Genomic DNA, 23,928 nt, shown 5'->3' on the forward strand with positions numbered 1-23,928 from the left:
CCCCAAGTCCATGGCTGGACTTAAAGAAGCTCCAGGATCCACCAGTTAATCGAGATCAACTGGTTGGTAACCACTGGTCTACATCCAAAGACACAGCCTGGCAGAGGTTCTCTTCCATGCAAGAATAAGGATGCTCTTTTTTTTCCCCTTTTTCTTTAAATTTCTGATTATACCAACCCAGTGTCCTCCCCAATGTTTTCTCTTGCAATTCCCACAAGATTGAACTACTGTGCACCTATAAAAGTATGATAAAGCATCCAATAATACTTCAAATTAAATGAGTTCTTGCCAAATGAAAATAATTCAGTTTCTACTAAGTCATTAACAGTGCTACACAACAATAAGTAGAAAACACACTTTTTTGCTTTAATAAATATGAAAGTACAAAATGATGAAATACCATTGTGTATATAGTCTTGAATGCATGAATAATTCCACGGTATTTGTGCTCCCCTTTCACTTGGAAGGCCAGACGTGCTCTAACCATATCAAGAGGGTAAGTACAAATGACTGCTGTTATACCTTTAAGAAACAAAACACATACTTTTATTGTTTTGGGATAATTTTAAGACCCAAAATTCCCTTTAAAGTAAATAGTTTAATATAACAATATTAAAAATTTTCTATCAAAAAATATCCATCTTTAATTAGCAGATAAAAAAACTTTAAAAAAGCTCAGCCACGCAAGGAGAATTTATACTTGCATCCATTAGGTTTAATTTGAGACACATACCTTAACCTTGATTCTGCAGTCTTCTGGACCTAAGCATACTCACATGAGCAATCCTCTCCATTAGGGTGCTCACATGCATGAAGCTATTCAAGTATGTAAAGGCTTAAAGGATCAAGATCATAGGGGTCTAATCCTGCCATATTTAAAAAACAACAGAAATCTTTGTGTCTTCTCTTTTAATAAATTTAACCTCCAAAATGTTAAGTTAAAAAAATATATCTATTAGTGTATAATTTGGGTATACACCTATAAATATAATGGGGAACACTGAAAATAATCTAAATTAATGCTTAAAGTTTAATATTTGCATTGAAGTTAGCAATGACTATTATTTTTATATCAACATGCTACATGCTATTAACTTGATAACTAAACCTTCACATTTTGTTTACTTGGCTCATTTCTGCAGCCCTTAATTATATATAGCTCCTTATGAAATCAGGCCTGCATAAGTTGTACTATGTACATAATTAAGAATTGCAGAACTTGGTCAAGAGTTACTACTGCAGTTTTTGTACACCTTATAGTTACTGCTCTCTCACTTTGGTTATAAATCCCATATGGATTATCAATATCCTACCTGCATTTTTCTGTTTAGACCATGCAACAAGATGCTTAACTGGAATACAGAAGATCTATATAATTATAACCTGTTGTAATTAGTGTGGGAGAAATCAAACTTCGGGTTGTGGTTGAATCAGAATTGACAAGCCAGCTTTTCTTTATTTAGAGCTATACTGTGATCACTGGGAGCAGTATAGCTCTAAATAAAGAAAAGCTAGCTCTGTCAGTTCTGATTCAACCACAACGCAAAGTTTGATTTCCTCCACAATAGTAACTTTGATTTAGATGCTAAGCAGTTGAAGCTTTGGGATCAGATCACAAATAAAAGCAATTAAAATAATTACAGTGTTCTGAAGAGTTAACTCTTCCCTGCCACTAATCCATGAATTACTGACAAAACACTGAGGGAAAGGTAAGAGTCACTCACAAACTATTGGGTTTTCATTCCCTTGTTTTACAACCATAATCCAGGAATCAAAAAAGATCCAGTTAAGATCAGGGTGTGAAATTTAATGATCATACTCCCCTTCCACCCCAAATAAAGCAGCTTTTAGGACATCATCGGGGGGGGGGGAAGCAATTTAAGGGAGAAAAACATAGCAGAATAAGAGAAAGACAAAAACCAAATCTAACTACAAGTAATTGGTATATATTTCCTCTTCTCTTCCATCCTACACTATTGTCCAAAACACAGAGCAGATAAACTAAAAAGGGCAGGCTTGTCATCATTATACTGCAGTTTTTAAGATCAGATATTACTTGGACCAAACACAGAGCAGGCTTGGCATCATACTGAAGTTTTTAAGATCTGACAGAATCAGAACATAGCCATACTGGAATGGAAAAAATAAGACTATACTGAAGGCTTGCATATACCTAGGGTATTTTCAGTCTAATCAAGACAGTTTTTCCTAAATGTCCTCATTTATTTTGGAGAAGAATGAGGACAGCAACTTAAATCATTCAGCTGTAACACATTTGAAGTCTCTCTCTGAACACTGAAAACAAGATTAACAGTAGCTTAGATGCACTGAATTCCTTTAGTCAGGTCAGACTGAATTCAGTCACTCATTTGACATGAGCAAGTAAAAACTGAATCCTTATTTAGAAAACAGTTATAACAAAACACTGTGCAAAAAGTACAATTAGTGCCAACACACCATAGCATTATCCAGGGTCTTGCAAGGGCTACAAAATTCAACAGATGATCTTAGAATCTCCTCTTCAACATATTTAAAAATTTTAAAAAATATGGATTTGGATAAGTCCACATAAATGCAAGGGGTTAATTCACCCATACTTCCAAATATTAAGAGCTGCTGAAGCTCAGCCCACACTATAAAACTTTAGAGTTGATCCCATGATGGAAGGATGAACATAGCGATTTTAAATTAACTACAGCCAGACCAGCATTCCTCCCAAGCTTAGTTTGACATGATGGGACTGAAAGTAACAAGAACACCAATATCATCAACCCTAAAAGACAGAAAGAGTCTGCGCTTAGCTTTTATCTGAAATAGAAGGACAACTTGATTCTCTCTTTGCTGGAAGGAACTACTTTCTCATGAAGGATAAGAAGCCATAATAAAGCATAACAGAGATTACAATAAAGTTTAAAGTTGGGACTCAGGAGCTGTTAGCAAGATCAGTTACACAAGCAATCACATCCAGCTCTCTTCCTTTTACTTACTACTCCAAACTTCTTGACCCTATTTCTTCTCAGATGCTGATAACAGGAAGGGAGGGGGAGCACTTTTCCAAAGGAAAGAAAGATTGAAGGTGTGCTTTCAAAATGTATACATTATTTATTCTTATATTTATATGCTGCTCTCCCAAAGATGACTTGGGGCAACTTACAATAAACGATTCCCCAACCAGCATCCCAGAAATGTAAAACTCCAACTTCCCCCCCACAAACCACTTCCTTACCCATGACCCAGGAGATCAAACTCTCTGGCTCATCCCAACCATACCTCCCAATCTTCCCAACTTCCACTTATTTGTAGGTTTAGAAAACCTTTTCTTATTCCCCTCCCCTCATACTCACCCACTCCCATGCCACTCACTCAGGGAAGCCCCATTTTCCCATCTCAACGGTCTCTCCTAATTCCATACTGATCTGTGGAACTGCCCCCCCAAGCCCACAAATACTTCCCTTTCTCCCAACAAGCACAACATTCAATTCAAAAGAACCACAACAGTGAAATAAAGAAGCCCCTTCGTTATCACCAACAGTTAATGCTAAAGGGAAATAATGAAGGGCATCCTTGAGTGTCCCCCACCTAAGGGAGACCTGCCAGCTCTGTAAGAGATACAGCCAGCCTGGTCCCTCTTTCTCAGTTCAGGTAGTCAAGATGGTGCCTGGACTGGGCCCCAGCACTCCCCTCACCCTGTGGATTGATTGCTGAACTACATTTGTAATCAAAGGAACAAAAAATAAACAATATAACTACATTACTTTTAAAAATTAGTTCTATATCATTCTATCATATAATCACCCAGTCAAAAAAAAAAAAAAAGATCCACTAAACACAGGACTTCACAAAAAATCTGAAATACATAGCACAAGGTATAAACTCGCAAGGAAACAAGAGTCAGGACGTTCATGCCAAATTTGTTTACAAATAAAAGTATGAAAAGCAACACCATGAATACAGCGTAAGGGAGGTTTTTGTTAGTGCAACAGCTGTACATACGAAGAAACAGTTGAAATCTAAGCAGACGTACCAGACAAGTCAAAGAATTTCCATAGGCCAAGAAGGTTACAGGTTTCTAGGGTTTCCAGAACTGTAATTTAATGAAGCTAGTTCACAGATTGCAACCAAAGGAACCAGCCAACTGCTTTTGCAGTATTCATTCATCTTTATAAAAAATGTTAGGGATAACTCTACTTAAAACAAAGATGGCATTTTTCCTCCAAGCCCTTTTTTACAATTATTTTATGTAAAAATTTACTTCTGGATAAAAAAAAAAAGTTCTCAGATTCTCTTGAATTATTCTAAAAGAAATTAAAACTTTTTTGACAGCAGGAGTTAACTAACGGTTGGGGAGAATTGTTTCTGTATTTCAATTCAAATATGCTACACTGGAAAAATTCAAAGGCTTATTAGTTTAAAAAAAAAACCCACCTCCTATTGAGTATTGTGTAAATGTATTCTTTTTTTTTTTCCCCAAACAGTTCTAATATCTATTTTTTCCTATCTTCTCCCCCATTTCATTTTCCTTAAAAGGAAGTTAAGGCAGTTACCTGTTAATTAACAGTTACTACTAAAATTTGAATCACACAGGAGTCAGGAAATTCAGAGTTAAAGTTTCCAAAGTAACTTTAACCTGGCCTCCTTGAATATATGCATTACAATAGAGTGTCCCTTTGTTCTCATTCCACTACCCCCCCATCCTTACCACTTTTCTCCTCAGTGGGGAGATGCCTTTGACCTTATATAATTTAAGGAAGATATTCAAAAGTTTCCTAACACTGTTAACACTGATTCAGTTCTACTGATGTCTGTAATGTTGGGAACATGGCATACATAAGGTTAGTGCGTCCACCCCCCAAACCTTAGCCTAGCAAGAACAAAGAAACAGCAGAGCACACCACAGAGCAGGGATGACAGAACAAAAGACCACTAGGGTAACCCTTCCTCTCCCAGCCTATATGGTTCCCTCCCCCATCTCAGCCAAGTCTGTCAGAGAAGAAACCCCTGGGTGTTAAGCAACTAAAGGCTCAAGAAGGGTAGCACACTCCAGATATTGCAGCTGGAGATACTGAACACTGATGCTGTCAAGATTATCTACTCGGTTCCTTCTCTGGATACTCTCTCCTCTGAACTAATGGTCTGTTCTATACCAACTTCCTCCTATTCTTTCCCTTACAGACACCTCAAGTCAGTCATGCTCCACTGCTCTCCATGCTCACCTCTGTTCTTTCTCCTTTAGGCTCCCCAAGCCAAAATTAGTCTCTTCCCTAATGGCCCTTCCCTCCCAAACAGGAACAAAAGTCTAAAGAGAAACATTTTTAGAACAAAATGTTTGTTAGTCATCACGTTACCCATAGTTAGTACATTATATCCCTTCCCCCCACCCATGCTTAGCCTAGTCCATTTAGGGCTTTTTTTTTTTTTTTTTTGGTTCTTCAGGGATTCTTTTACCCTATATTTGCACAATACCTAATGTAATGAAGTCTTGATTCTAGATGTTCTCAAGATTTATTTTCCTGTTTTAATTACTATAATTATTTTATTAAAACAAATTTTATCAACCTAGAGCTTAAGTCAGTGGTAGCCAGTAGTCTTCTCTACATAAGACCCCAGACATTCTTAAGCAAGTAGAGTTAAAATGAGGAATAAACTTGTTCTATGTTTGTATGATACCTTGCACGATAGGATCCTACTCTGAAACAAATAACACTACCTCACTGAAACAATAACAAAACTTAAGGAAAAAAAAAAGTTCCTTTCTCTGGACAGGGCCAGAAAAAGCAGTTTCCCAATTTGACTCAGGTTTAAAGCCAGCCAAATTCTTGAACATATCTGTCCACACACACTTTGCTAAGTTTAAGGACTCATGAGTTGTTTCTTTTCACTGTCACTCTTTTCTGGACACAGGGCCTTCTTTTCACAAGATTTCTTTTTAGTTTAGCTGAGCGCAATGGTCTTTGCTTTACTGTCACTTTTTAAAAGGCAGCAGAGTAAAAATACATCTTACAAACTAACTGAATCACAGATGCATAAGCTTTCCTATGCAGTGGATCTGTAAGGTACATCTCTACTCTGCTTTCTACACGATTTCAGCCTAACATTGCTAAGTCTCTTTTAAAAAGAAGCTAAATACCCAATACCATGTCATCACTACATGAAAACATTGTGTAATACCTTTCATAAGGCTTAAGATTATGTGAAGAACTTTCTTCATTGAACAGAAAATTGAAGATCTGTTTTCAAATTCTGTTCTTTTTTTCCTCAGAAGCTTTGTTTCAAGTGACTGACAAAGGGAAAATATGAATGTATAACATCAAAAGATTGCAATACTTATTTCTTCTACCACTAATTAAAATTTGTTCTATTTTTTTTAAGTCTATATGACTGCATGCTCACAGTCTGGTGGTGATATTATAATGAGCCTTGCAAATCTAGGAATTTTAAGAAGTTTCACAAAATCCACTCATACATACATATATGCTTCTTTGATACTTGGACTGTAACTTACCCTTTCTATATCGTATTTGTACACTACTGTTTTTTTTCTGTTGTAAATGCATGTAAAAAGTTTTGCTGCTGAAATGTTTACAAACAGCAATACAGCAGTACATTTTTCAAACCAAGTTATTAATTATTTATTATTGAATATTAGTAGTTTCTGCACACAAATGTTAGGCACACTGAAAGCAATACACAAAATACACTCATATTTATTTTTATATTTTAAATTCCTTTCCCATCTGAACTGTGCCACATTTTGTAATGTACACAAAAACCAATGTTGTGAAAAAAATTAACATAAAAAACACAAACCAACTAAAACTTAGAAGTATATTTAATGCCACTAAATGAGCTTTGTTTATTGAAAAGTGAACAGACAGCTAAAATCCTATTCACTATGATTTTCTTTTACTGGCATGAGTCGTAACAAATACTTTGAACAGATATAAAAATATTTGTTGAAGCATTTCTTATTGTTTTAGAGCTTATCCGATACTTGCACAATTTTTAACTTTTAAACATTTAAATGAACATTTTTGTATTTTGATTTTATATATTTCCTCTAAAGAAAACATATTAAGTTACTATCTACACTTTTTGATTTTTATAACACAATTTATCTTCAGAACACTCTCTAATTCTCTAAACAACTATTTACTTTTGAAGGTGTAATTTATATTAAGAATTTAGTTTAGAATATAGTTTAAATTAAGAGCAAAACCATACCTGCCATGGATCCAGCCATTAACCGGTGCACATGCCCAGAAATCCCAAGTTTCTGCTTTACTAGCTAGAAAATAGCAATTTTTTAATACAAAACAGAAATAAGTCAAACATAAAAGGAAACAAAGCACAAAGTTTACTAAAAATATATTTAAATTGTTTCAAGGCATATTATCACCAGCTTTACAAAGTTAAAAATTAAAACAAAATACTAATTACTGTTAACTGGTTAGTGCCTTTCAACGACTTTTCAATTTCCCAGCTCTTAATGTAGATGACAATGTGCTAAAACTCTTTTGTATGAATAGTCAATGCAAATCAAATCAACAATATTGGGACAAATTTGACTAGTTATTTTGTATAGTTTTTATCAAATGTACAAGGCAGGCAAAGAAACAGTTCCCTTTTCTTATACTGCTGAGAAGGGGACATTCAGTGCCACTGGAAATCAACAAATTTAGACAAAGGAAATATCACACCATACACATGCACTTCAGTTAGCTGGATTGACAAGAACTACACATTTATATGGTAAAAATTCTATGTTTTATTAGTAAACTTTTAGGTTTCTTTAAACCCATTAAAAGAATACGAAACTTCAGGTTCCCAGGGTAAAGCAAAAAATATATATATATGAATAAGGGTTGGGAAGCTACTCATGTGGACAAATTTTGTATCTTTCTACTATAAGGTTTTTTCTACCTTCCTGTGAAGCATCTGTTACTGTCAGCAACAGGATACTATGCTAGATGAATCACTCGCATGAAGCATTACGGTAAGATGATTCTCACACTTAAAAAAAAAACAACAAAAACTCACTGTTGATGCGTGTTCTGAACTGCATGTGGAATTCTAGGATTTTAAAACTAATTTAGTGCCTAACCACTAGGTCTTAAGAGTCGCAAACACTTACGTTATGTTACCTACTGCATAAGGAAGTACAGCGTAAAAACGTTGTTAAGACGACTCATGACATTCTCTTATTCATAACTACAGAGAGGTAAGATATGTTACATAATGCCAATGGGGGAGCTCACATTTAAGACTCTAAAAATGACTCTGGGTATCTTTTCAAGTTTGCTCTTTGAAAAGATACCAGGCTTTTAAATGTTAGCTCCCCAACTGGAATTGTGTAATTTCTCTCTTCCAAAACTTGCTAAAAAGGAAGTCTTTACAGCACTTTTTCCAAGTCTGATCCAACTCCCATAGACTTCAGTGCAGTTTGTTCCACTGACCTAAATGGGAGCCGAATCCAAGCTTTGAAATAATTCCTGAATGCAAACAGTAAAAGCATTATTTTGACAAAGTATTAGTAATGCTCAAATATGTACTTATACAAATAGCCAAGATACAGAAGGTATTTCCAAGATTTATCACTGGAAGACTAAACGTATAGCAATAAAAGGCAATTCATGGATGCTCTGAAACACTGCATTTCAGACCCTTTCCCCTATCCCCCCAAAAATAAAGATATGGTGCAAAACAAAAACCAGGTTCCATCAAACACGACAAATTCTTTCAAATTTTAATTTTATTCAAGTACTTTCAAACCCAATATTAAAAAGGAGCCAGAGGTGCTACATTTACATTCTACATTTTTGAAAGCCAAGGGCCCCCTTTTAATTATACCTAACAAAATGGCTAGCAGTAGACCCCAGAAGGGGGGTGGGTTCTTTGTTTATTTGTTTAAAAAATATACTCTGCTTATTAATGGTAAAACAGTTCACTAAACTTTGTGAGCAATTTTTTCCTTAAACTACACCAGAAATACTTTCAATGTTGCCCTTACCTTTTTAAAAAGGATAGATTAATGTATACTTTAATTTAATCTGAAAAAAGAGGGTTATTTAATAGGACACAAGAATAGCTATTGCTTGATTTTAAGAAACTGTGTTCATTGTAGCTGAAAAGAAAACAATATAAATCAAAACTACCTTTTTATATTGGTCAAATGCCATAAACTGAATTGCACCATATGGAAAGATTCTAATCATCATTGCCCCGTTTCCTTTATATAACCCAAGGTAACCCTCCTTTTTTGGGACAGCAAGCAATGTAGAAAACACTCCTGTCAGCAATACAAAGAAAGATATTTAACAGTTACAATGAACAAATAGTCAAGCTAGGATTACTAACAATAAGACAGTATATATAAATAACTAAAGTCAGACCACAATATGTACACTAAAGCTTGAAGGGCAGAAAAATAACTTAAGAGTACCCAAATATTATCCAAGGGAAATAAGTTTAACCTTAAATTTACCGGCATTCTCACCTCCCAGACTCAGTGGAAACTCCTAATGGATCAATGTACTGAGGCCCCATGTTTTTGTAAAATGTGACCAGATAAGAAGGAAAACTATTCCATGCAGTGCCTCCCCCCAAAATACTATGTACTAAAAATACCACAAAAAAATTAATAGATACTGTCAACTTCAATTCTAGTTCATTAAAAGGAGAAATTTACTATGCCTGCCCCTCAGTCCCTTTACCAGTATCTGTGGCTTTACAATAATTTTCTTATTTAAATGTTTTTCATCTTCCCATGCAGAAATTGAACACTTGACTACACAGGAAAACAGGAAATGATGTACTGGCTTTTTATGACACTCATCACTACTGTACTTAAGTATCTATCATTCAATCCCAAATTCATTACCACAAAGGAGTGCTGTGGGAAGAAAGCAGTATTATCCCCATTTATAGATGGGGATCTGGCCAAAATCATACATGAAATTTGGGCAAGGCCAAGTAAGGAATCAACTGTCCTTAGTAACAGAACACTTTACTTACTATGCACAAGTGCTATCAAATGCACAAATTTTAAAAAACAGAGCAATATGTTCCCACAACTCTGTGTAGGCAAGTCTCTTGTTATCTGTATGTACAAACATTTTTATATAAAAATAATGTTTACTCATGAAACTGAGTTTCTTTTCCTGGTTTTATGCCCTAAACTAATCCTTCAACTTGATCACTGGTTTACTAACCAAACTGGAAGGATAAAGTTCTCTTTTAAAAAGTGTTCTGGGGTGAAAATAACAAACATGATTTGATTTGAAAACTGCGTAATTCACTTGATCTTGGCCTACAAGAAGCCGAGAAGTGATTTTACACACTGTGAAGACAAGCATTTTTTTGGTGTTTGGAAATGTCCCTGTCCTCCCTTCCCCAGTTCACAAAAACTGCTTTTCTAACCTTTGTTCTTGTTCTATCTACATCTCATCTACTTTTCCCTCATGTTTCCCCCTTTCATCTTTGTGCATTCAATTCAAATGTAGTCATTCTTAGTACTACAGAATTCAAATGACATATGCTTGATAGAGGAGAATGTAATATTTAATTTGATGCACGTTCACAAAACATTGAAGTTAAAAAATTAGTCAAACATAGTGTTATATCTGACTGCAACTGTATTAGATTGCATAGGCAAACATGCACATATGTGACTGTGATGTTACAATCAAGTATACCTGATGTTCTCCATTTCTTTTGTACATTGAACAAAAGACACAATCATTTGAATACACTTTCTATGGCTTAGACATTCTCCTCCCCATGTGCCCTTACTCAAGACCCTTTGTTGAATTTTACTGGGATTTTGCACATGCATAAGTTCTCTTTATGTTAACTTAATCAAACTGCAAATTATTTCCAAGTTGCGCAATAACAGGCCATTATTCAACAAAATATTTTATATTATTCACACAAGGGGGCAGTGTTACTATTGCTCTGGGAATACCATTGAATATGTTGACTTTTGTGGGTTTATTCTCTCAACCATCAGGTGCCATTACTGCATTACTGAATTACAGGTCACTTGGAACAAATGCAAAGTAGAGTCAGTTAATGGGGGGGAAAAAAATCAAGTACCTTACTCTAGACTTACTGCTAGCATCACTGCCTTGGGATATGCACACAGGAAAGGCCTGCAGGATATGTCCATTTATAAGAGACTTTATTTCCTTTTAATAACAACTGTTTTAGATAGATAATCCCAGCTATAATGACAGACTATTCTGTGCTTACCTACCACCTCCTGAAAAATATGGGTGCCGAGCTCTATGCAACAGGAGTTAGGAACAAGAGAAGTAACACAGACTTTTTAGTTCTAATATTTTTGGCTTAAGGAAGGGCAGGCTTGATTCTGTGAAAATCCTTACTTCAGTCAGAACAGATCAAACCCTGGCCCGACATATTACTGACATTTATTCCCCACAACACAACTTGTAAAATTTAAGTACTGAAATTTAAGTGTTCTGCAGATAGCTCCCTCACTTTAGCAGTCATTTCTAACTCTAAAACACAGCAAGAAAGCAACTGAATTGTACAGGCAAATACAACTGTCTATCAAACTATTTCATGCGCTTAACAGTATTACTTGTAAACAGATACAACTACCTTCCTAAATAATATAATTTAGCATATTTTTAAAGATGTACAGCAGTCATCTTACCTAGATGTTTGTAATGGTGATTATGAGCTTGCAGTAAAATCTTTACTCGATCCAATGGTGCAATGGTACTTTTGGCACAACACCCAGCAACACCTTACCACAACCAACAAAAAAAACAAACAAAACAAACACACAAAAGGAGGGGAAGCAAAAGTTGTTCATATCAATATGGAAATACAATGTTTCTCTACTGGATAAAAATTCTAACCAGAAATTAAAGCATCAATGAATTCTTTTTAAGGAAAAAAGACATTTAAAAATTCTGCATGTTTCTGTGAAAGTGAGCAAGATCAACTTTAACATCGTTTTAAACAGATCATCTTTCTGAGCTGTTAATGCCCAATAACCTGCTTTAGCAGATATTAAATTTTCCCTATTCTCTCTTTAGGTATGCAATACCAACTGAGCTCTCGCATGTCCACTCTTTCAGTGCCGTTTCAGCAGCACTACTTGGTTCTTATCTAATCATTACCCAGCCAAAAAACATGGTAATGAGTACAGATTAACATCTTAACACCTCTTTATGAATACCAAGTAGAGCTGCAAGACCACTACTGTGGTTGGTACCTCTGCAGAAGTCTACTTTCTCTCCATATCATGATTCTCCCCCTCAACTCTTATTCTTCAGAAACCATGAGTGCAAGGATAAAACTTCAAAAGACAAGACTTTCCTGAATGTGCCGCAGAAGTATCAATCTTTACCTATTCTGAAACATGCATAATTAGGCAGACATGCATCAATCAAACAAACTGTATTTAAATAGGCAGACATACATCAATCAAACAAGTTGTATTACAAGTAAAAACAATTCTACTTGCTTGGGACTCTCCTGGAAGCCACAACCCTTTAGAGTTCCAAGGTATATTAACATAAAAACTAGCACATTTAGCTTACTCCTCACATACGCCCTTATAAAAATCCAGTTTTCAAAGGAAAATGTTGGGAAAGAAACAATACTAAAAGCAAATCTGCCCCTAACATTTGTTTCCCCTCAAACTTGTGTGTAAAAGATCTGCAAAATCCAAAGTATCAATACTTAAACAGATTCCAAGACTTCACACCAATCTAATTAGTAGCAAATGTTAAAACTTTGGTTCCAACATACTTACTGAGATGCGAGACTGCAAACATGCAGGTAAACCTCTGCAGATTTGTGCCTGCACAAACCAGCTCACAGAACAGACCATTTCTCATCTTCTTTTAGGCTCCCTCTACATAGGATGACTTTCTGAATACTTTTTTTTTAATTATGTGTTGTCTTTTCCTAAATCAGTGATGTGCAAGCTTTTATCCCCACAGACCAGATGGGCAGCACCCTGTCCATCTATGGGTTAAATCCAGCCACTGGTCTAGAACTGGTACCCAGGACAGGTGTAGTAGGCACCACCCCACCATATGGAGGGAGACAGGAGACAGTCTGGGCCCCAACCCTGCTTGGCAAGGGAAGAGGATGTGGTTTGTCCCCAAGGGGACATGGTTTTCTCCTTGATTCCATATGCAAAGGGAGGAGGTGTGGCCTGGCCCCAAGGGGGAAAGGGGTGCAGCTGGGCTTTGACCTGCAGGGTGGGCTTGGGAATTTGGTAATGGAAGCCAAATTTCCTGACTCCGGCTCCATGGCTGGAGACTGAGCACCAGCCCCCCACCCCTAGCTAATGGAAGTGCAGTGCTTGCCAAGGGAAGTAACTAGTCCAAACTTCAGGGCTGTGTGGTGGCCTCTCCTACCCACTCAACTGCACGGTAGAGAGGCTCCGCGTGCAGCCACTGCCCTACATTTTGCAATGTACAAGTCACCACCATTCGCCTCAGCGTCTTTTCAAAGCTCTAAAGAGCGCTCAACCCCGCGCAAAAAGCGGCGCCCAGCCTCACCCCCCTCGCGGAAGGTGCCGCTCGGGGCAGGGGCAGACAGCGCGGGGAGGGGGCCGCGAGGGCGGGGGCAGGGCGGGCAGTGAGGGATGGGCGCGTCACGCCGGGGACGAGGGCTCCCTCCATCCTCGGGCGCGTGATGCCCCCTGGGGTGCGCAGGCCTGCCGGGTCCCCCACCCGACCGCGGTCAAGTCACGCACAAATTTACCTCCCGCAACGAGGGAGCGGAGCCAATAGAAATCCGGACGCGCGGGGGCCGGGGGTAGCCCTGGGCCGGGCGCCGCGGCCGCGGGGGCGGCCATGGGGGTGGGAAGCGGCGCTTACTCCACGCTTCCGCGGCGATTACAGCGCATGGTGCCGGGCGAAGCGGGGCAGTCACCCGCAGTCACCGGGCCGCCGCCGCCGCCACTCCCAAGACGCCTTCCGGGCTGCGCTGCGGCATGGCCCAACCGCAGTTACCAGGACTGCCCGGCGCCTGCTGGTGACGTCAGAAGCCGACGACTCTACCGGCGGGGGCGGGGCCACGGGAGCGGGGGGCAGTGCTGGGGCTGAGAGAGCTGTGAGGCTGCCTCGAGACGTTCCGCTGTGACCCCGGCTGCCACGGGCGGGTCTTCGAGCCCTAGTCCCGGTCGTTGGCCTGGTCTGTGCGGCTGGCGCCCGCGCGGCTCTGGGTCCCCACTGAAGGCCTCGGGGCAGGGTTTTGAGGCGGCTCCTTACGGGGCAAACGCGGGACAGTGGCGATGGCAGCGAGCGGGAGGCCCGCCTTGGATGCGCTGGCAGGAAGCCTGGGCCGGGGGCGCTTCCTCTGCCGCGCGGTCACGCTCACCCAGTGCTTTTGTAAGGGGGGCGAGAGGGGCTACTGTTCCGGGCATCGAAGCAAAGGGGCTGCCCAGCCAAGGCGGAGCGTGGGACAGTGGCGCAAGTGGGTCATGTTGCGTGGCGCAGCAACGGGGAGGGGTGGCTCCTGCTGCTGTGTGCACTCCCAGGCAAGCCTGGTGGGGCATGTGCCCCTCCAGATCTGTGGGTGGGATGAGAGTGGGCTCTTGCTGTGGTCTTTGCCTTAGGCGCCAAACTTTATTGCTACAGCACCGGGCTGACATACAGCTTAACCCTTGCCTAGTCCTTGCCCTGACTTCTCCCACTTTTCCTCCCTCTGGCACCAGGTTTCAATATGTAGCCTAATTCAAGCTGTTGGTTTTGATAGCCCTATTCCAGGACACTTAATGGCCTGCATGGGGGGGCTGGTACTGCTTTAGTTGGGGGGGCACATGCCCCCCCCCAGTGACCAGTGAAGGACAGGGGGAGGGGGCCCCCCACAGCAAAACTTATGGACCAGCGAGTGGCCGCAGCGTTCCTGGAAGCAGCCATGGCCTACATCCAGCATTCATGCTCTCTAGCCAGCACTCACAGAGGAGTACCGCTCCTGGTGCCCAAGTGGAAAGTGTGGCCTGACAGAGGGTGCACGTGCACCCCCTATGCATCACCACTGATGGCCTGCACTCAGGAGGTTGCACTTGCTGTGTTCACACAGCTTCATGAAGATGAATTTGTATACAAGGACTTCCATAGGGTTGACCACCCTGAGCAAGGCATTGGGCAGCATGACCTCTGGAGGTACCTTCCAGCCTTGCTCTTCTACAGTTCTCTAAGTAATTTCCAGCAGGCAAGGTAAGTAAAGATACTGTAGGTTGATATTAGCTGGGAACCTGGCTCAGAGAGGCTAAGGGAGGAAGTCATGGTTAGAACACAAAGGCTGCAAGCAAGTGGTCTGTGTTCAGGCTGCTGAACCAACCTTGTGTAAAGCAAGATTTTCTCTTTCAAATGCATGTCAGCTTCTCTTTACATTCATTGATTTGCTTTTGTGTTGTTTATTATATACATTCGGTGTCCCAGATGTATTTCTTTCTTTTCTCCAAACTTACTTCCTACTCATTCAGTTCACATCCCTCGTTGTCTTCAAGATTTCAGATAACTCCTGCTTCATTCCTAAACTCCCCCCAATAAACAGCCCCATTCCATCAAATCTCAGTTATTTTCTCCTGTGCTTATGTATGGTATTGGAGTCCTTTTGCCCCTCCCAACCTGTCATGAAAAACACTACTTCTCAAGCCTCCTACTGCTTTTACTTCTGATGGACAGCTCAGGGCTTTCTTCTAGCAGAACCAGTCTGTGGAATGCAGGAGGTCCTGAAGTCTGTACCTTCACAAAAAATGGTGTTTCCAGCCAGATATCAGACTGGGAAGAAGGTGGTGTTATATTTCTGGACTCCACCTACAAAATAGCATCTGGCTAGGAAAATCCAACAAAGTTAACTGCTGCTCAGCAGTAGTTTGTGTAAAAATGTAAAGTCTGACTGTGTTCTGTTTGGTTCCCCTGGACTTCTTGAGTCTGGCTTTCTTGGTAAATCTGAAATATGTCCATGGGCTCTGCTAGGCATCTCTGATTGTTTCCTCCTCTTTGCAAGAGGAAAATAAATTTGTCAAGTTATCTGCCAAATACCACCTCTCTGTGACATCAGTGAGATGTTAATTGCCATACAACATTGTTGTGTAAAAATTACCATTGTTGTCATAAATTGTACAGCTCTGACACTTCCTTTTCCTTTTCGTATATAGCGAATATAATGGTGAACAATGTTGACATTTAAATCATTATCATCACAGATGTGTGAGTTGACACCTCAGATGAACAGGACTGTTCCCACCTCTCACAGTTGCTAGTCCAGCCCTTCTGCAAATGCATAATTTCATGAATTGCTTTACATTCGTTAGGAGCCCCCTGTGACTCAGGGGTAGAATCCTTGTATATACCACAGGAGACTGAGGTTGAGTTCCCCAATGCTGATACAAGTACAGCCATGGAGGCACTAAACCTCTGGACTCAGTCTGGCCTTTGGATTCTCAGTGCCCTAAAGGAAGAATGGAAGGCCTGGGCAGCCTCTATTCCTCTGTCCTCTTGCCTAGACACATGTGTTGACAGATCCAGGTGAGCTATCATGCATATACCATGAAGGATCCACAGTTGCCAAACTGTCTCTCATATTTGTTGAGTGGGAACAGTGGTTCATTTTCCAATTTGGAGAGACACTGAAGGGAGTAGACAAGATTCCCACTGGACAGAACATCTGAAGCAACAAAGAGAAACAATTCTGGTCTCCCATCAAGGTAGAGACTGACATTTTGGGAAGGAGGCCCTGCTTTTCCTTCCAGTCATATTTTCTTGCTGATTGCTGTCTAATACTTGTGACAAGTATTAGGCAGCAATCAGCAGCTTCTACCAATTCATGAAAGTGGAGATGGCAAGGGTAAGAACATCAGGGAAGCTTTCAGTTTTGCTCTTTGCACAAGTGAGGAAAACGGCTGCTCTTCATATTGCATAAACCTTTTTCCATCTCTCCTGGATGGAAAGAAAGTGGCAGTAGCTTTTCTCTTGCTATGGCCTGTTTATTAAGCATCTGTGTGTGAGGGTGTTTCATTACAAAGTGAATGTTTCCATAGGCAAAGGCAGTGTACATATCATCCTATGTTTTAAAGACATTCTTTGATGCTTAGAGAGTTACAAACAATAAAGCAGTTCTTTCACTGCAAAAAACCCCTACATAAATCAAATGATTTCAAGGAGTCACAACTTCAAGGAGACATCAAACCCCTGTTCCCCTTCTAATAAATTAACAATTGTACAGACACCTTAGGTATCACCTTTGTTAGGAAGCCATGACTGACACCTCCAGAATGAGTAGAATAATGCCTTATTTTTAAACCCAGTGGAAAGGTTGAGTCAAGGGGATTCCCAGTGTACCCTTTTGGATTAAAAAGTGGCTACAGGCTGCAAAGCTAAAGCTGGTGTTCCTGTCCATCCTGGCTGTGGTGTATGGATGGACTGTGGGATCTAGCGTCTTTCCCGTCCCCCCACCTTGTGATTTCGGGACCGGGTGGATACTGGTGTCACTGAAGGAATCTCTGCCCTGCTGTGACTTAGGGGCTTCCCACAGCTGATTTCTCCCTCCTTGCAACGTGCGGAAAGGCCAGTCGCCTGCCTGGAGAGGCCAGGGAAAGGGCAGGGAGGGGCGGGCAGGGAATCCCGCTCCGACGAGGGGAGGGATCCAGCTCACGTTTTGCTTCCTGCCCGGGAGGGCTAGGTCCAGCGAGAGCGGAGCCCAGCGTCCCTCCCAGAGGGTCTGGCCAGGGGAGACACGACCCTTCCGGGGAGAGCACATTTCGCTGCCCCGCTCCTGGGCTCCATATTCCGCGCGGGGCTCGCCTGGCAGCGGGGGCCGCCCCGGGAGGCACGCGCCATGGAGCCACTGGCCGCTGCCCCGCGGGGGTCGCCGAGCTGTGCGGGGGTCGCCGCGCCCCGCTGACAACGCGCCGAGCCGGGTACGTATCGGGGACGGGGACGGGTCCGGCCGGCGGGTGGGCGCCGCCGCCTCGTCCCTGCCCTACCGCCGAGTCCTGCGGCTGCTGGGGCGACGGCGAAGTTTAGCTGCAGCCGCTCGAGGGAAGACGTGGAAAGTCTCGGGGCCGCTCACGCCGCCGGCCCGAAAAGTTAGAGCTACTTTACAAACTCTCAGGGCGCTCGGGTGCAGGACGGGAAACCACGGGCCGGCGCTGGGCCGAGGAGCTTCATCCCCCTCTTCCTTCTCCCCGGGTGAAAGGCGCAGCGCGCTGGGCCGGGGAAGCCAGCCTACTCCCCGGCTGCCGCCGCGCGCGCGCCGAGACCCTGCCTGGAAAAACCCGCCGGGCGACCAAAGCCGCTCGAAACCTCCGCGCAGGGGCAGGGAGTCATTAAAGGGACAGCGAGCAGAAGGCTAGGCCCCTCGCGAGCCTTTCCAAGAGCAAGCAGGGGCCGGGCAGCATCCTTCGGAGGTCGCCCTTAACGTCTCAAACAAAACAAAAAAGTCTGTGTGTTTTGTTATTTAAAACCCACGAATCCCAAGTTCCGTGGTGTTATTCCAAGTTTCAGCAGAGGAACTCCAGTCATCTGTGTGGATTCACTTCCTTGGATCTGGAAGCAGAGGGTGACCCATTGTTTGGTTCCTTTGCAGCTCGGGTGAACGTTTCAAACTTCACCAGACCACCTCTGGCTACTTTTCTACCTCTTGCAAAACAATTCCTCCCCCACCCTGCTCCTGCTCAGACCCAACTGCTGGTTTCTGATTCCACACCCCTACTGCAAGGAGGGGGCAAACCATGTTTTGCTCAGCACATCCCCTTGTTTAAGGAACCCTTCCCTTTCAGCAAGCCTCTGTAGAAAGCAGCTTCACTGTGAAGCAGGGTCCAGAAGCCCTTTTATTAAATTGGAGCATAGTGAGCTAGCGATTTGATTATGTAGCCAGCAAAGCCCCCTTGCACTGATGCAGCTAAATACATGTAATGATGGAGGGGCAACAGAGCTGCAGGCCCTTCTGCCACACCTCTTAACTCCGTGAATCACAAGGAAATAGCTCCTTTCCATTGCTGCTGCTCCAAAAAGCAATTACTGCAGGGGAGCAGAGAAAATATTTCCCTAAAAACAATGTTTTGCAAGCAGAAACAAAATCTGAGCCTCCTCACAGAACACTGTTGCTGCAGCTGCAGAAGGAGTTATGCTTCCACCTGGGAAGATGAACTGAGGCAAATTAGTTGGAAACTGGGTGAATTTATATGGGGCAGGTGGTCTGAAAGGAGGCAAGCTTAATGGCTTGAGAGGAAATTTAGTCCAGGCTGTGTACCATGGGTCTAGGGGGGTGGAGTCTTTGGGGAATTTAGGGAGAGAGTAGCCTAGTTTACTGGATCAAATTGATTGGGGCCAGGTGGCTAGTCTGAGTGGAATTGATTGGGGCCAGGTGGCTTATTTAGGAGGGGGCAGAGGTTAACCTAATATAGATGTGAATTATAAGCATCTAAAATAATAGAAAAATATGCTAAACAGAAAATGGGGCTGATTCATCCATAGCATAACACAGCAATCAATGCTGTTACACCACAAATAAATTCGGGTTAATGGTTATAAATGGAAACTACTTTAAACAACAGATTCTACACCACTCTGGGTACATAACAGCTGCTCTACTTAATGAGATACTATTCCTTTAAGGAGTGGAAGGAAGTTGTGCATGTGGGTATCCAGAGCAGGGCACCAGTGTATTGATGTTGCTGTGCAGTAGCACGTGGAGTTGCAGTGTAAGGCAGTGTAAACAAACTGGTCAGCAGAGTTATAGTAGAAATGCATTTGGTCACGTCTCTAATTCTAAAGAAGTTAACATCAAAGTAGAAAGTCATAAAACTGGATAAAAATGCACTCGTACTATTAGATATCCAAAACATGATTAGTAACATAGCTGGGTAAGATTAAGAGTATCTTTAAAATTTAAAGCCAATGGAGAAATTCAAGCAAATGTAATAAACACTTCACAAAAAATAAAGACACTTGTGCATAATAGTAGATCTCTTCAGTGAGGGTCAATAACTTTGGTTTCTTAAGTTAAAATGTATTTTAGGCTTAGTAATATTTCTGTGAAGAGTTCCAACTGCTTACCTATTGGAGTCATTTAGGATCCAAGTATCCTAAAACTTGTCTATTGCTTGTTGGTGGAGAGAGAGCAGGAGAGGTAGCATATTTAGAGGAGGAAAGAGGATTGCTTTTAGTTCTCAGCAGGGGTGCCTTATAGCCATCTGAGGGGTAGTACCGATGTGCCCCAAAGGGAACTCTCCTTGTTCTCTGGCGGGAGACAGGCTGCATTTTGGTAGTACAATGGATGAGTTTGTTGTGAGAAGTAGATACTCAATAAAGAAATAAATGGAAAGTGATCTGTAAGGAGAATTCTCTCATAGCATAATATTTTGAAATCCCTATTGATGTTGTTTCATTATAGCGGCATGCTATTCATAGTGGCTAATATTTGTCTAAGCAATAGCATTTCTACGGTAAATTGTTTTCAGTCACTTACAAGCATCCAAAACACTCACCTTTTAGGCTGAAATTTTCCAGGCTTAGTCTCTGCCCGAAGGTTAATTTTTTTATTAAGGTTGACCCGAAGTGGTTCAGCCACATTTTTTAGTTCAAGAACAATATAAAACATTTATTGTAAAATGTATGCAATTTTTTTTAATTCTCAATAATGGTAGCAGTATGAGATAGGAGACTTATACTTAGCAGGGAAATAGTCTTTCATCAAGAGTTTTCAAGGGAAAACTGGTTTCAGTCTGATGGTGCTTTTAAAGTTACTTTGGATCAATACAATGTGACTGGTACCAATATTTATTGCTGTGACTGTTTGGAGCAAAGGTTGGCTCTACCAAACAGGGAATAAGGTAGAGCTTATCCACCTCTCTGTAATCCGCTGTTACAGGGGTTGGCAATATATGGATCTGGCCCATGAAGCCATTTGATTAGGTTTGTAGATGTGCAGCTCCAGCTGCATTCAGTGGTAGGCTGCTTCAGTGTTGCCTGCTGCCTTGGAGGGAAGCAGCGGTAGTGGCACCTAGTGCCTGCCAGATTGCCTATCCCTGACTTAAAAGCAGCCTAAAAAAGTTGCCATCCACTGTGCTAGTACATGCACATCAAAGGTATGCCTCTTCCAAACCGATTTGTTGCCACTTTATGTTTAAACAATTAAACAGTTTGTTTTGAGGCACCAATTTGCTGTAGCCCTCGTTCTCCCACACTTTTATTCATACATAACAGGGGTGTCAAACTTATCTGGCTCATTGGCAGGGTGAGTGGGATAGCACCAGTCCATGGGCCTGATAAATGGTGCAGGGCTGGCCCTGTGGGCTGGACTGGGTCCATGTGCCCCTTCTCACCCATGCCAGATCCAGCGTGCACACTGCCCACTCTGGCTGGTCCAGGACTGTGCCTCATATGGCAGTATGTAGGGCTGGTCCAGGATAGGCATCACACAGCACCCATTACAGCAAGTCAGGGACTTGGCAGGAAGGAGCTTGGCATCCCAGGCACTTGGCTAGCACCATAGAAACAAGACAGTGCCAGCTTCCTTCCTGCAGTGCTGCTGGAGCTCCAGCACCGCTGCTTTTGCTTTGGTGCTTGGCAGCCAAGTGGGCAAGAGCCCCATAACACTGGAGCCCCAGCAGCACCATGGGAAGAAGCCTGGCACCACAGATGCTTGACTGCCACAGTGGGAACAAGACACGGTACTGGGCTTGTTCCCATGATGCTGCAGGGTCCAGCGCTGCAACTCTTACCTGAGCACCTGCCTGCCACAGCAGAAAAGTTCCCTACTACAGTCAAAGTTGGGGCAAAGTCTGCAGGCTGGATGACCCAGAGTTGTGAGCTGGATGCTGCCGGGGGCTGTACCTTTTCCCCTCATATATACAAGTTCTCTAAATTGTGAAAGGCTTTTTAGTTTAATTTTCTCTGTGTGGAAAAGTGTGTTTATCCATTTAATTAATACTACAGACTGTAGGGTGTACATTGAAGGCTACTTTTGATTGTTTAGGCCCAAACCCTATTTATGTTGCGAGACTGAAGAGAGTAGGAGCCATTTGGTTTTGCTGGCAGGGAAATCAGCAGAATGGGTTTACATCTCTGGGTAGGGTCCAAGAACCTGACAACTTCAAAAATCATTCCATTGGATTTAATATGGTAAGCTGCCAAGTTAGCATAGACATTTTAGGTGTTACATTATTTTCTTGCTATTACAGATAATTAAGATTATATGAAGTTACATTAAATTATTTGAAATTAGAGAGCGGCCTCTGGCACAATGTCCCACACTTTTGGCTGATGCAAGCAACAACAGTGAGCTATAACCAACCCTTTGACTGGAAAATGGAGGGTCACTAATATGCAGCAAGGAACACTGTCAGGTTAACAAAATACTAATTAAAAATAGATTTTTACCTTGTGCTTTACTCACTACAGCTTAAATTGTTAACCTGAAATATTTTTTTAAGTTGTGTTTATGTATCTGACACCTGGCAAGAAGCCAGCAGAGTATGAATTTGTAAATGTGTGTGGGTGCTTCTTTTAAAGCTGTGGTTCTCAACCTTTTTTTGTACCAGAGCCCGTTTGTAAACATCAACGGCCAGTCCCGACCCAGTGTCCCTCACTCCCAACTCACTGTCCCCAGGCTCCAGCCCCTCAGTGTGTTGGTCAGGATGGGGTGTTGGGGGGGGCATGCAGGGCCCTGAATAGCCCTTTGCAGTCTGGAACTCTGCCAGACTGCAAGGGAAAAACCACGGTTTCCCATGTTTTTCCCCCTTCAAGGAGAATCCATTTTTAAAGTTTGTTCATGACCCTTTCATATATTCTTGCAACGCACTTTTGGGTCATGACCCGCTGGTTGAGAAAAGCTGTTTTAAAATACTTACTTTCTCTTTTTACACCATTTCAAATCTCTCCCTTCTTTATCCATTCTTCATTCTGCCTAGTGCACACAACTATAAGATTAACATGTTGCTTTTTCCCGAATTGAGTCCCTTCTCTCCAAATCCATGTTCTCCCTTTTTTGTACTCAAAGTTATTCATTCTTTTTCAGTCCCATTTCCTCTTCCACAAATCTGTTTTCAACCTGGTTCTCCACTCTTCAAGTCCACTTTCATTATCACTGATCAGTCAGTTCTAGCTCACTCTTTCCTAGAAGCATTCTGTCCTGCAGTTAATCACTGTTTTACTCATGGTCCTGTCAATTCATTCACAAAATATGTAATCCTTGGTTTCATTCCCATTCTCTTCCCAAGCATTTCATCCTTGAATTACTTCATACCCCATCCCAATCCTGACTGTTCATTCTGTCTCTCTTTCTCTACCAATGTTTAATAGTTGTGGTTCTTTCCATACGGAACCACCATTTAAATCTCTTGTCTCCTTTTCTACAGCTCTGCCTCTCTCCTCTTGTTGGCCTACAAGAACAAAGCAGGTGTGGTACATCTGGTTCCCTTCTTCCTCTTCAGCAGAAAGGAGAACACCGCAGTAGGGTCCTTTCTTATTGGTCCTGTGTCCAAGAAGAGGGTGCTTAGCCTGCAGTCCATGCTGACAACAATGTTGTCAACACTGTTGGGGAGTGTTGAAGCTTTAAGCCTAACTCACACTAAAGTTTTCTTGGCATAAGTAACCAATAGAACCATACCAGAAAAAGCCCTAGTTCACATGCAGTTACATCAGCAAAAAGTACTTTGGCTAATATAGCTTATTTTGTTTGGGGAAATGGCATAAGATATGCCATCAGGAGAGCTCTGTGCTGATCTAAGCTGTGTATAAGTAGCACAACAAACCCTTTCTTGTGCAGATAGGATGTGAGTCTCCCCCACTGAGCAGCTGCAGCAGGAGATCTTCATCTGTCTCTCTAGTCCTGAGGAAAGCTAATGCTGAAATCCTTTCTCACACCAGTGTGGTGGCCAGGAGGAGTTGCAAGCTTAACAGAGCAGCTGGCTGTAGGCAAGGGCAGGGA

At 41.9% G+C, this 23,928-nt stretch overlaps 1 protein-coding gene across 2 annotated transcripts in view; it reads right to left on the minus strand.

The window, feature by feature from the left end:
- Window positions 1–13,933, minus strand: part of SLC25A16 (solute carrier family 25 member 16) — a 21,715-nt gene extending 7,782 nt beyond the window's left edge. The window contains exons 1-5 of one of the 2 annotated variants that reach the window (XM_019538502.1): window positions 13,747–13,933; window positions 11,675–11,767; window positions 9,153–9,286; window positions 7,222–7,285; window positions 401–522 (exon numbers count right to left, since the gene is read on the minus strand). In XM_019538502.1, the coding sequence (XP_019394047.1) occupies window positions 401–522; window positions 7,222–7,285; window positions 9,153–9,286; window positions 11,675–11,767; window positions 13,747–13,840 (507 nt within the window). In that variant the 5' untranslated portion in view covers window positions 13,841–13,933. Of the gene's footprint in view, window positions 1–400; window positions 523–7,221; window positions 7,286–9,152; window positions 9,287–11,674; window positions 11,768–13,746 lie in introns of those variants that run through there. The other variant, XM_019538503.1, reaches the window with a different exon arrangement.
- Between the last annotated feature and the right edge of the window lie 9,995 nt (window positions 13,934–23,928).

Source organism: Crocodylus porosus, unplaced genomic scaffold (genome assembly GCF_001723895.1).
Source record: "Crocodylus porosus isolate Cpor-Errol unplaced genomic scaffold, CroPor_comp1, whole genome shotgun sequence".
NCBI classification, from domain to species: Eukaryota; Metazoa; Chordata; order Crocodylia; family Crocodylidae; genus Crocodylus; species Crocodylus porosus.